At 33.1% G+C, this 12,611-nt stretch overlaps 1 protein-coding gene across 5 annotated transcripts in view; it reads right to left on the bottom strand.

Annotated features, from left to right (window-relative positions):
• Positions 1 to 12,611, bottom strand: part of GALNT13 (polypeptide N-acetylgalactosaminyltransferase 13) — a 445,911-nt gene that overhangs the window by 169,776 nt on the left and 263,524 nt on the right. For all 5 annotated transcript variants that reach the window (XM_084892276.1, XM_084892273.1, XM_084892275.1 and 2 more), the window contains exons 5-7: positions 10,049 to 10,215; positions 9,199 to 9,406; positions 6,261 to 6,431 (exon numbers count right to left, since the gene is read on the bottom strand). In XM_084892276.1, the coding sequence (XP_084748402.1) occupies positions 6,261 to 6,431; positions 9,199 to 9,406; positions 10,049 to 10,215 (546 nt within the window). The remainder of the gene's footprint in view (positions 1 to 6,260; positions 6,432 to 9,198; positions 9,407 to 10,048; positions 10,216 to 12,611) is intronic.

Below are 12,611 nucleotides of genomic sequence, written 5' to 3'. Positions count from 1 at the left end.
CAAATCCTGCGGAAGCTATGGAACACAAACACTTTCAAAGCTATTTTAAAGGATAAGAAAAAATTTAAAATTTTTCTTAGTATGGGAAATGGCTTATTTTTCTGCCCAAGAACCAATTTAACAAGCATCAGAATCAAATACCTTCTATCTGCCCAAATACCTATATTCCCAAGAAAATGAGCAGTTATTTTTTTTTCCTTCGTGGACAGTTGAACATTCCAAAGTTCAGCTATTTCAACGGAAGTCTTTCTGTTCACAACCCTGACCTTTCCCGGTGCTGTTGCTTTAGTATTTCTAATTGTAAAGAAGTGTCTCACAGGCTTTGAGAGAATTTATCTCTGCTCTGTCTTCTAATTACTAAGTACATTTTCACTTTTAATATTCCTCACAAACTGATAAGACCATCAGCTTCCAAGAGGATGCACAGTTGTTGGCACAGGATTTGATCTATCCCTTGACTTTCATTCTATAAGAGAGGTCAAAATAAGCAACGAGGCTGTCTGAAATCAGACATTATAAAATATTTTGGGTAATGTGATAAAACTATTCAGCATATTCATGTGATATCTGATTCATCATCTTGAAAACTTTTTATACTACCCTTGTTTTGTTCTCATCTCAACCAACTGCTAGGAAAGTCTTATAACTTATCCCCTAAACAATTTGAAATCAATATAATATGAACATGCAATTTTTCTCCAAAGAATATAAATTCATAGATTCCATGTGAGTTGGTATCTTTTTTCTCTCAAAATCAACATGTACTAGGTTTTAACATGAGTAGGTGAGAATGTGGACAGTCGAATATTCCAAAGTTCAACTATTTCTATGGAAGCCTTTGTTCTGTTCACAACCTAGACCTTTCCCTGTGCTGCTGCTTTAGTATCTCCAATTGTAAAGAAGTGTTTCACAGGCTCTGAGAGAATTTATCTCTGCTCTGTCTTCTAATTGAAAGTATATTTTCATTGGATTGAGAAAAACCTAATAGAAAATACATGAGTTTAAATTAAAAATTACATTATTAATTGCTATTAAATAATAAGAAATATGACTATATTTTATAACATTTTTCAGAATAAAATAAGTGGTTTTCATTTATTATACTTACTAGAGAAACAATAAATTGAAAAGGATAAATTGGCAGAAGGTAACAATATTAAGACAAATTTCATATTGTCTGCATAATTCTAAGGAGACCACATTATCTAAAAAACTATAGATAAGAAGACATAATTGGTAGGAATGAAGAATAAACAAACTCTATAATAATTTTAGACTATGAAAAATATTGGAGAGAAGCTAAGTAAATAATTGATATTAGAGTTATTAAAATTTTTATTTATGAAAAAAAATTATTGGCATAAGAAAATACCCATGATATAGCAATTTCTAAACTATGGAGAAATGTACCCAGAAAGAAATATAACAAAATATTAAAAGAAGTGGCTTGTTGGTGTTTTGTTTCATTATGCTTTAGGTACTTGTCACATTTATTTTGCAATGCACATGTTATATCAGGAATAAATTTAAAATAACACCTTTCAAATACATTTCTCAGTTAATATTTTATAGCACTTCATGACTTAAGCAAGACAGTGAGAATAATTTTCCATGTAATAGTTGAAAAGACTGGGTAATTTTCCAATTGGAGAAGCTTGAAATAAAACCCAGATTCTTCAAAGCCAGCTTTAATATTTCTTCTGTAATGTCATACTATAAAGATGCTAGAAATAGATATGTAAAATTTCTATGAGTTTTTCCCAATAAAGGAACAATAACTGTCATCTGAGCTGTTATTAAGAACACTATTAATTTTTTTCTTCTTTATAAATTTCTTTCTTTGAAAGAAAAATAAATGTAAGAGATCAGTCACATGTTACTAAAAGGGATATCAAAGTAAAATGTGTCAGAAAGAGAAAATTCATAATTATATCTATGTTTGAATTATTATGGTAGCAAAAATTAATATATATATATATAATTATTTTATTTTGCTTTAGGAAGATAATGAAAATGGTACACTAAGTGAAAATGAAAGAAGTCTTATTAAGATTATTAATAATAACTAAACGCAAAAGTCTATAAAGAAAAGAAGGATTAAAAAAATTAAACAGGATTGATAAATAACCTATACCTTCCTAGTAAAGATATCTATTTTAATAATTAAGAAATGAAAATGGAAAGAAATATCTTTATAACTATTGAGGATTACTTACAAGGCATAACTAAAAGATGAAAGTTATGAATAAGAATAGAAGTGGAGCCAAAACCGGTTTGGCTCAGTGGATAGAGCGTCATCCTGCGGACTGAAAGGTCCGGGTTCAATTCTGGTCAAGGGCATGTGCCTTGGTTGCGGGCACATCCCCAATAGGGGGTGTGCAAGAGGCAGCTGATCCATGATTTTCTCTCATAGATGTTTCTAACTCTCTATCCTTCTCTCTTCCACTCTGTAAAAAAATCAATAAAATATATATTTTTAAAAAAAGAATAGAGGTGGATTCTTTTCCAGAAGCCCACACAACTCTAGCAGTTGGCATAGTTTAACTCCTGTGTAGCCACGCTCTGACTGCATGTGCTGGTCTATTTCCCTTATTCAACATACATAAGACCCTTCCCAGAGAGTGAGCAACTTTAGAGCACAGGACACTTTATTAATCTTTGTATGTGCAAAACCTAGCATGGAGCACAATGTGTATTTGCATCTGAAATCAAACTCATTCCAATAGCCTGAACCAAATCAACTCAAAAGTTACCTGTATTGGAAACATACATCCCCCAAACTAATTAAATGATTCGGGAGATTATCTGCACTATCAGATAATTTATGCTACTAGTTGTTATTCCATGAGGTTATGAATATGTATACTCATACAAGGCTAACTTGATTAATCTTTCAAATGCAGCCATTTCCTTTAAGTCAAAAGTCAGAAATTAAAAAGACTTTATTCAGGTAAATAATATCGATATATGGAGTTGATTAGTTGTATCGATAATAAGCATATTTATTTCATCTTTGGTTGGAAAACAGGTACAGAGAAATATTTTTCCAAGTATAAGAATGATGACAAATTGCAACAACTGGTCCTTAGCCTCAGGATCAGGGACGCACACACACACACACACACACACACACACACACACACACAGTTGGGATTATGTTACACTTTCATGCTACTTCTATAGGGACAGCTTCTACTCAACTCCACCGGATGGTGCCAATTAGGCACCTAGGACCATTCTGACCCTCAAGAAAAGCTGAAAAATCCCTATTTTTTAAAAAACATTTTTTTTCTTTCTTTCTTTCTTTCTTTCTTTCTTTCTTTCTTTCTTTCTTTCTTTCTTTCTTTCTTTCTTTCCTTCCTTTTTTTTTTTTTTTTTTTTTTTTTTTTTTTTGGTGGTGGTAATTTTTAAAATTCAAAACACTATGTAGGCCAAGCAAACTTCACCTACAGGGCATATTTGACATGCAAACTCCTGGTATATGACCTCTGGTTTAACAATTTGATTACTCGATTGTTGCACTTATAATTGGCATATTCCTAAAAAGTCACATCATTTAACAACTAAAATATTAAGGGGAGTTTACAGGTTGAAGAAAACTAAATAATAGGGGTTAAATGTGCTATTATTCCATTCTCATAACTTCACCAATACCAAGTATTTCACACACTCCATTTATTATCAAATTGAAATATCAAAGCCTAGAGGTGACAAGAGAATAATAATGACAATTATAAACTTTATTTTAAAAGTGATATAACTAAGGTTAGGTCACAAGTTCAAATTGGTTCTCTATATACAAGAGGCTTGATTATATTTTTAAGTGATGACTAAATTAGCAAATTATAGTAAGTAGGAAGTTCTTTCTTAACTGACATTTTTAAAAGAAATATTCCACTAAGAAAACTAAAATTTCAACCTCATTTTAATCACTTTAGCTATTCAGAATTCTATTAATCAAATAAGAAAAAAAAAGTATCTTCAACACCTAGAATGATTAATGTGTTTGCATAAATGTGAGAAAAATGATCACATCTTCAAGTAATAGATTATACGTACAAAGAAAGTTCACATGATAGCTATGCTGATGAAAATTACCTGCAGGCTGTTACAACATAACCCATGCATTAATTAACCTTTTGCCATAAATATCTAGAAACATTAGCAAAGATAGCTTTCTCTTTTTCTTTTGCTCCAGTTCCTTCAGCAATTTAAAGAGTAAAATGCTGTGCAGTTACTGAAGGATACAAATAAAATATACTTAGTTTTTATCAGCTCTCCGTGTTACTACAATAAAGCCACATAAATATAGCAAGTAGGCTATTTCATCTTATGTTTTAATTAATAAAAGATGAGAGATAATGTCCAATTTCTACATAAACCTTTACTTTCATGAATGAGATCAGTAAATTATGAGGAATGTTGGCTATCATTTAATTATCTACCTTTTCCCTCTGTGAGAAAATAAAGGTAGGTTCTGGTCAGGATGGTGGCATAGGTAAATATTGCACTTGGAACTGCCCACAATGATATCAAAATTACAACTGAATTACAAAACAATCATCATTCATAACTACCTGAAATCTAGCTGAACAGAAGTCCTTTAAATAAATATATACAGAAGAAGCCACATCAAGACTTCTATCATATGAGGGGCAGAGACACAGAATGGAATGGTCTTACCCCCACGTGTGGCCATTAAAAATCAAGAGAGAAATTCTGGCCAGAAAGGTATATGCTAAGGAGCAAGAGTTCTTGGCCCCACACAGACTTCCCAGCTAGTGTCAGGTGGTCCCAGGCAGGGCACAGATGGTGGCTGATCCTGTACCTCCTAGGAGGCCCCAGTGGCAGTGTACCTGGTGGACAGTTTCAGACTATGCTGGATTACAATCCTATTTCCTCCATGATCAATGTTTCAAAAAAAAAAATTAACACATTCTTTATTACTTCATTTTCAAATGAAAAATCACATCTATATTTGAGTGTATTTTTCAAGTATTTTGATAGTTTTCACTTGGGATCTGAAGTTGAAAAATCAGCTAACACTAAATGTTACCATGATGTGGGGAAACAGAATTTCTAATAAACAATAGTAATATGAGATAGTGTATTTCCTCAAATCATTAAAGGCAAGGATCAATAAGACTTGGTGAATGTGCAGATTACTGCAAGATTTCAGGGCTGCTAAATCACACTTTAAATGTTGATATGTAGTAATTTCACATCTTTATGCAATTGTTAGTAGCCACATATTTTTTCCTCTTTGATGTAGTACTACCTCCTTTAGAGGGTTAATAGCCTCAAAGTTAATTGTTCAATAACAATTAGAGCTGTTTCCTTCTATTAGTGAATTGTTAGTTAGTTTTAATTAATTCATTACATAATTAATCTTGCCAATGGATAAGTCAATCCTTCATTAGGTTAGGAAACATTCTTGTTTAGATAATAGGCTACAAATATTGTTTTAGAATGTTAGGGTATTTCTCTATTATTCTAACTAAATGATGATTTGCCAAATAAATCTTTAAAGAGCTAAACTAGTGAATCCTTCCATAAAATATTATCCAGAAAATAAAATTTTTATTGCAGTTAAGAAGTACACAATGATATGTTAAAGTAAGCAGGTGACAATTTTATGTTCATAAAGTGGGCAATTACTATCTAGAAAATTAAAGATGCATATATTTCTCATTTTTTTATTAAGGAAAACATATTTTATGAGTAAATATTTCAAACTAAGTATCTATTCTCAATGACTTGGAACAAATAAATCCTTCATAATTATTAATATAGTAAAATTGACTAAATGGATACTTCTATTGTGTCTGCCTGGAAGATAGCTCTTCAAGTAAATTTAGAATATTTACTAAAAAATTTCTTAAATTATTTTAATTTTGGATACACCTGTACTATAACAACATATACATTTCGGAGAGGTATATATCTACCTTAATTGGTGAGGCTAGTACATATATGTCACACAGAAAATGAACAATAAATATATTTTTAATATAAGGATACACAAAGTTTCAAAAGAAATTTGGCTACTTCTCCCAATGCTAATTTGCTAGTGCTAATTTAAACCAAGTTTAATATAGCCATTGATTCTTAGATAATAGTGTAAAAGATGATGACACATATGTGTGTATGGAGGAAAATATCTGACTTTTAAAGACTTAAAAATTAGAACACAAATTTATAATACTTCTGAATTATTACAGGAACGCACATGTTATCCTAGGAAGATAGCATCTACATACCTGACAGGTAATGTTCTGTCTCCTTTCCTCCTGTCCATTTCTCTTTGGGGAACAGGATACCAACGAAAATTCAGTTTCCAGTTAAAACCCCCATAAGTCATGTCTGACCCAGCCATATATTCAAAGGTATCATCACTAATCACATCAATGATGGGGCATACAACTGTTTTCCTGCAGAAGAAGTGAAACCAGTTTACACATAAATAATAATTTAAGTGCTACAGGTGTTTCTTCCAACTCAATACAGTTGATGTGTTGAAATTTAACTATTTTGTGACATTAATATGTTTTTATTTTGTCCTTTTTTCTAAGGGATTATTTCCTTTTACCAGATCTTCCTTCAGCCAACTTTATACTACCATGTATAATCTAATCAGATATAGTGATTGATCTTCAAGCTGATTTCAAAAACATTTTAAGTACTAAATCAGCAGGATGGACATGGTCTATTATTCATAAAACCTCTGCCCACAGAGTGATTAGTACAGCTGCTTTAATATTATGCATCATTTTAGCTATATTTTTTTTATAGAGAAGTAATTGCATACAGAGAGTGGAGAATGGATGATTGCAAATTAGATCTAGTAGTTCAAATCTCAGAGGGGTTACGTTAGATTAAAGAGATAGTTTTATAATATGAAAATCTTTATGGAGAAAATCAAGAACAAATAACAAAAAACCAACAAACAGAAATAACAATAAAAATAGTAACTATCAGTACAGTATAAATGTTTCCCATGAAAGATATTAGGGTCATGACAATTTCTGAGTGAATTGTCCTAGACTTAAGAGTTTGTAGTAACTATCTACATCTTTTAAGATACAGAAAGATAACCAACTTCAATTTCTGGTGTTTATATCCTGACCCACCTTTTCTTGAAGAGAAAAAGCCAGGAGATTTGGGGTTCTTAATGGTGGCTTTTTAGGTAAAATGAATTGTTCGCCAGGGGAGATCAATAGGTACTCTTTTAACTCATGTTGTGCCTTCCCATGCTCCCAGCTTATATGTCTTATTATAGTATCAAACTTGTGTCATCTCCACAGTAAATGAATACTTCTACCCAAGTTTGCCTCTCTTGTAGCTAATTCAGAAGAGCAGAACTTATTTGTCATATTTGGTAAGAAGGTAAACATACAAATATGCTCTTGAATCGCACATAGATGTGGAAAGCAAGTAAGTGTTGTCCATCATTTATTCTGCTTTGGTAACACCTACATCACTAATACTTATTTTTGAGTCTGTTTTATATTCCACACAATTAATAAAAGACTAGTGTTTTCTGAAGTCAGTAGAATTCACCTACCCTTAGAAAAACTTCTTGGTAACACTGGTCCCTACAAAATCAATATCTTTATTTATTAAATTTAGTAATTTAATTTGTAGAAAGATGAAATTAAATCTAATAACTTCAAACAGGACTTTATTATCTAGTTATGGCAACTTTAGAATTCACAAATAGAACAAAACAGTGGAGTTCATTACATAGAAATATAATTTAAATATGTTGTTAGATTAAAAAGTAAATGATCTATGCATGACCATATTGAAACAATATTCTATTAAAAACTCTCTAAGCTGAATATGAAACATGCTTTAAAAGGCAGCATTATGTATGGATGTTGCCAAGAAATGCATTTATGATGTTCCAAGTTCATTTTATTTTGCCATTCTCACCCTCCTGTGAGTACTCTACAATAGACAGAGTGGAAAAATGTTATTAGCTGTGTACTACACGCAGTTGACTAAAAGGTTCCTACTGCTTCATTCAACTGCTATGGTTCCTTTTACTGGCAGAATCCATCCATCTTCGTGGCCAGTATTAAATCTTTCCATTTAAGCAACATAGCTGGACTAGCTCACACTACACAGCTCTGGTCTTGAGTACTTAATTAAAAACTTCAATTCTAGAAAGACCTTTCTTTTTCAGGTGAACTTACTTTGCAAGCAAGGTGTATACAATACTATGTTTTTACATCAGACAGTATTCAACATGGTTGAATTACACTCGTTAATCACCAATCTTCAGCAAAAGCTCATACCTCATAGCCTCATTATTAAAGAGAATTTCAGGTAACCAGGAGGTTCTTAATTTCTACACGTAATATTTAATCTTTCAGATTCCATAACTCTTATGCACAAAGTGGCAATGTTGTTTAATTAAGCATTTTTTATAGCTATGCTCTGTATGTTTTATGATCAGAATGTGGAATTTATGTGTTTTTATTTTTAAGATCCTGAAGGTGGTTTTGAACTAGACTTTGAATAAGGACATTGACCTAGTGCAGTGGTCGGCAAACCATGGCTTTGGAGCCACATGCTGCTCTTTGGCCCCTTGAGTGTGGCTCTTCCACAAAATACCAATTGTGGGCGCTTTGTGGTCGATGTGCAGAAGTCAGTTTTCGGCCGGGGCATGTCCATTTTGAAGAAGTGGCATTAGAACACTCAAGGGGCCAAAGAGCTGCATGTGTCTCATGAGCCGAGGTTTGCTGACCACTGACCTAGTAGAAAAAAGACTAGTCTAAGAATAGGAACAACTGAATTACTTCCAAAAACTGGAGCAAGCTACTTAATTTATGTGTTACTCCCTATTATTAGGTACAAGTAAGAATATCTACATTACCTACCTCACACAGCAGCTGTGAGGATGCAATAAGGTGCTTTGCAAATGTAATTTACAAAATTGTACTGTTTCCAATTAGACTGATTTCCTTCCCCTAAAAATGAATATTCAACATGTTTACTATTTGAATCGTTTGACTATTTCTTAATCAGATATTCATGTTCAGCACTATTCAGTGAGAAAGGTGGGGACAGCTTTTTTAAGAGCTAGGAATACACCTGAAAATAGCAACCTGGAAGAGATGTTCTGATGGAAAGCCAGCACTGTCCTAGCAGGTTCAGTCATCACCCAGGCCGAGAGAACACGTGAGTCCTTACCTGTCTTCCTTTATTCTCGCCAGCAAGGGCTCCAGCCAGCCCACGGTACATTCACAGTGTGCATCCAGGAAAGTGATGACCTGCCCCTTTGAAGCAGCGGCTCCTCGAAGGCGGGCACGGATTAACCCGGAGCGCTCTTCCATTCTGATAATTTTTACTGGCACTTCTAAATTTTTCACATAATTCTCTAATGTCGACTTGAGAAAATCTGTAATGTGCAATAAGAACTTATCAGGAAGTTTTGAAACTGTTTTAAGACACCGTAGTGATACCACTGCCCAGATGAAAACTCAACACACAGAAATGGTGGTGAACTTCTGTGGACATTTTTTGCAGTGGGTGACATGAAGGATAGAGACTTCCTGAGTACATTAATGTACAGTAATTAAAACCTGTCACTTGGCTGACAAAGAAAAGGATAAAATAGAAAATTAATACATCAAACTCTAATGGAGAAACTAAGCCACACTGGCAAATGCAGGTTCCTTCAGTAAGTTATTTTGCATTTACCTGAACTAAAAAAGAAAAAAGACAAGTATCCATAAAGTCATATAAATATCCAATCATATGAGCAGTTGAGTTGGGCGAAAAAGGAAGTCTTTTGAAAGTCATTCTGGCAGATTTCCTGGGTTAGTAAGAACCCAATGGAATCATGCGAGGAACTGTAATAATTAGTTACTTGTCTCTAGAGCTGGGATTGCCTAGACACATTGATGGGAATGCACTGATGATGAGGGGTGGTTTCAGGGTTAGTATAATTACAAGGAAAATACAGATCATTTCCCAGCTGTCTTCTTGACCATAATAAAGTGTTCTAACTTAAAAAAATATGTGAGAAAAACATTTATACCTCTCTCACTGGCATCATCTACCAAGATGACCTCAGAAAGTAAATAGTGTGGGGAACGGTTTATAACACTGTAAACAGTTCGAAGGAGGGTGCTCCAAGCTTCATTATGAAACACAATAACTACACTTGTGTTTGGAAGTTCATCAGGGTAGACCTTCGTCTTGCATCTGAAAAGGGGAAAAGAAGAAAGATATGTTAATAAATAATTCATTTTTTATTCTGATCGCTGGAATAAAAAAATATCCACAATAAGGAAAGATTTTATGCACATCTACAATAATTTTCCTTTTTACAAATGCTGTGAGTAATCAGTTGGTATTTTGAAAATTAAATATGCACAATTACTAATATTTCATTTTAATTCCTGCAGGGAACCAAGCAGCATGATTTCCACGAGTCTAAGGAAGCTAAAATACATTCTGAGACTATCAACAGGGAGACCAGGTACAACAGGGACAGCTGAATTCATTTAGTGGATGTAATTTTATTCATTGTTGAAAAAAGGACAATTATTGTATAAAACTCAAAAAGTCATGAGAACACAGAAAAGGCATACATCCACAGAATTTTGAAGCATGTAAAACAGATTATTTTTCTATTCCAAAATCTAGCCATGCATGCTTTCCATTCTGCTTGAGAATGGTAGGAACCACGTCTCCTTTGTTGGAAAAGCCAGGATGTATTGTATAGATTCTCAATTAGTGCTACATAAACAAATCTGAGATCAGGACAGAGAATAGGCCACCAGCACTTCTCAAACTTTAATGGAAATAGGGCTCTGTTAAAATGCACATTCTGGCTTGTTGGGCATGGCTCAGTGGTTGAGCATCGACCTATGAACCAGTAGGTCAGGGTTTGATTCCCAGTCAGGGCACATGCTGGGTTGAAGGTTCAATCCCCAGTGTGGGACAAGAAGAAGGCAGCCAATTAATTAATAGTATTCTCTCTCATCATTGATGTTTCCATCTCTCTCTCCCTCTCCCTTCCTCTCTAAAATAAATTTAAAAATATTAAAAAGTAATAAAATAAAATGCACATTCTTATTCAGCAGGTCTGGGTTATATAGCCTGAGATTCTGTATTTTTAAGAAAACTTTCATGTTATTCAGATGCTGCTGATGCCTGGAGCGCATCCATAATTGTTATTACTATTAGAACTCGATGTCTTGAAAGAAAAAATTAACTTTGCTTGTGCAAAGCAGCCCAGATTTTACTTTTCAGGCAATCAATTAAAAAAGGTACATTTGGATAAATAATATGCATACTGCTCTACTAGTATCAGAAGTTTAACATGCAGGTGTTTCTTACCCCCATGAACTTGTCAACGTTCAGACATTTCTGTCATGTGATTTTACATCATCATTATAGAATTAAAAAAAAAAAAAGTCCCTGGGTATCCATAGCGAGATTAAAGTTTATTTACCTTAATTATTTTTTCATATAAAATATTCTGAAGAGCTATGGAAATAAAATCATTCCACCAAATAAAATGAATCCAACATTTCTTGCCACTCATGAACAACTTAATACATGACACAAAACAAGCATTGTTATAATTAGTCTCATTCATGGGTGAATGCGGAAAAAATCCAATAAAATGTGGGAGTTAAAAGCATATAAGAAAACAAATACTGATTGTCTATCTACTGATAGTTTAACCATCTTTTAAAGTAGTTTAAATTTCACCTGCTCAGTGAAGTCTCCTGCAATATAGCCAGACAAGAATGTACATATACTTGAACTAAAAATTATATGAATATACTTTTCCTTCATCATATATTTATTTGTAAAACATTAAACACCCATAATACATGACATTGGGCATACAAGAAAAGAAAAATGTAGTGCAAAAAGGTAGTTTGACTCATAGTCATCTCTTCCCATTCTGCCAGCAAGATTCAAGTAGTTTCTATGTGCTTCATCAACTAACTCGTAACCCCAGGCAGCTCAGCACTATATGAACTTAGAAAGCCATCCTGATAAGTAAGAATGGTTCGCTCCATGATTTTCCTCAACTCTCAATTCTTCAGCCTCATCACACCCCATCTCTTTCGGCATGCTAAGGAAAAAGGATGGTAATCATCATCATCATCATCATCATCATCATCATCAATAAAGAAGTAAAACTGGAAATGCAGGCGGAAAGCAATCTAACAGTCAATGACAACTGGCTTTAACCCAAGGATAATAGGCTATAAAGACTACTCAGTATCATTTATAATAAAGTGATGAAATTTAAATCAATTTTTGTACACTATATTAGATGCCAACAAAGAAAATATGAATGACATGTTAATATAGATAAATCATTTAAAAGGTCAAAATAAAAAGCAGACACTTGGATCTACCTTCCTAAACTATTCCTATCATCCTCTATTTGTGGTTAAAAAATGCACTCACAAATGTTAATTTTTTATTCATAATATGTGACAAAGCTATATTGAACTTTATTATTATTAATGCAGCTATTATGTATACTTACAGAACCTTTACACTATCATTATTAAATATAGCATAAACATAAAATGTGGATGTTTTTATTAATTATTCCTCTTGTTCCCATG

This window comes from Pipistrellus hanaki (genome assembly GCF_964339955.1).
Source record: "Pipistrellus hanaki genome assembly, chromosome: 8".
Classification (NCBI taxonomy): Eukaryota; Metazoa; Chordata; class Mammalia; order Chiroptera; family Vespertilionidae; genus Pipistrellus; species Pipistrellus hanaki.
Note: the sequence above shows the minus strand (reverse complement) of the source record. Positions and strands in the feature narration are given on the sequence as shown.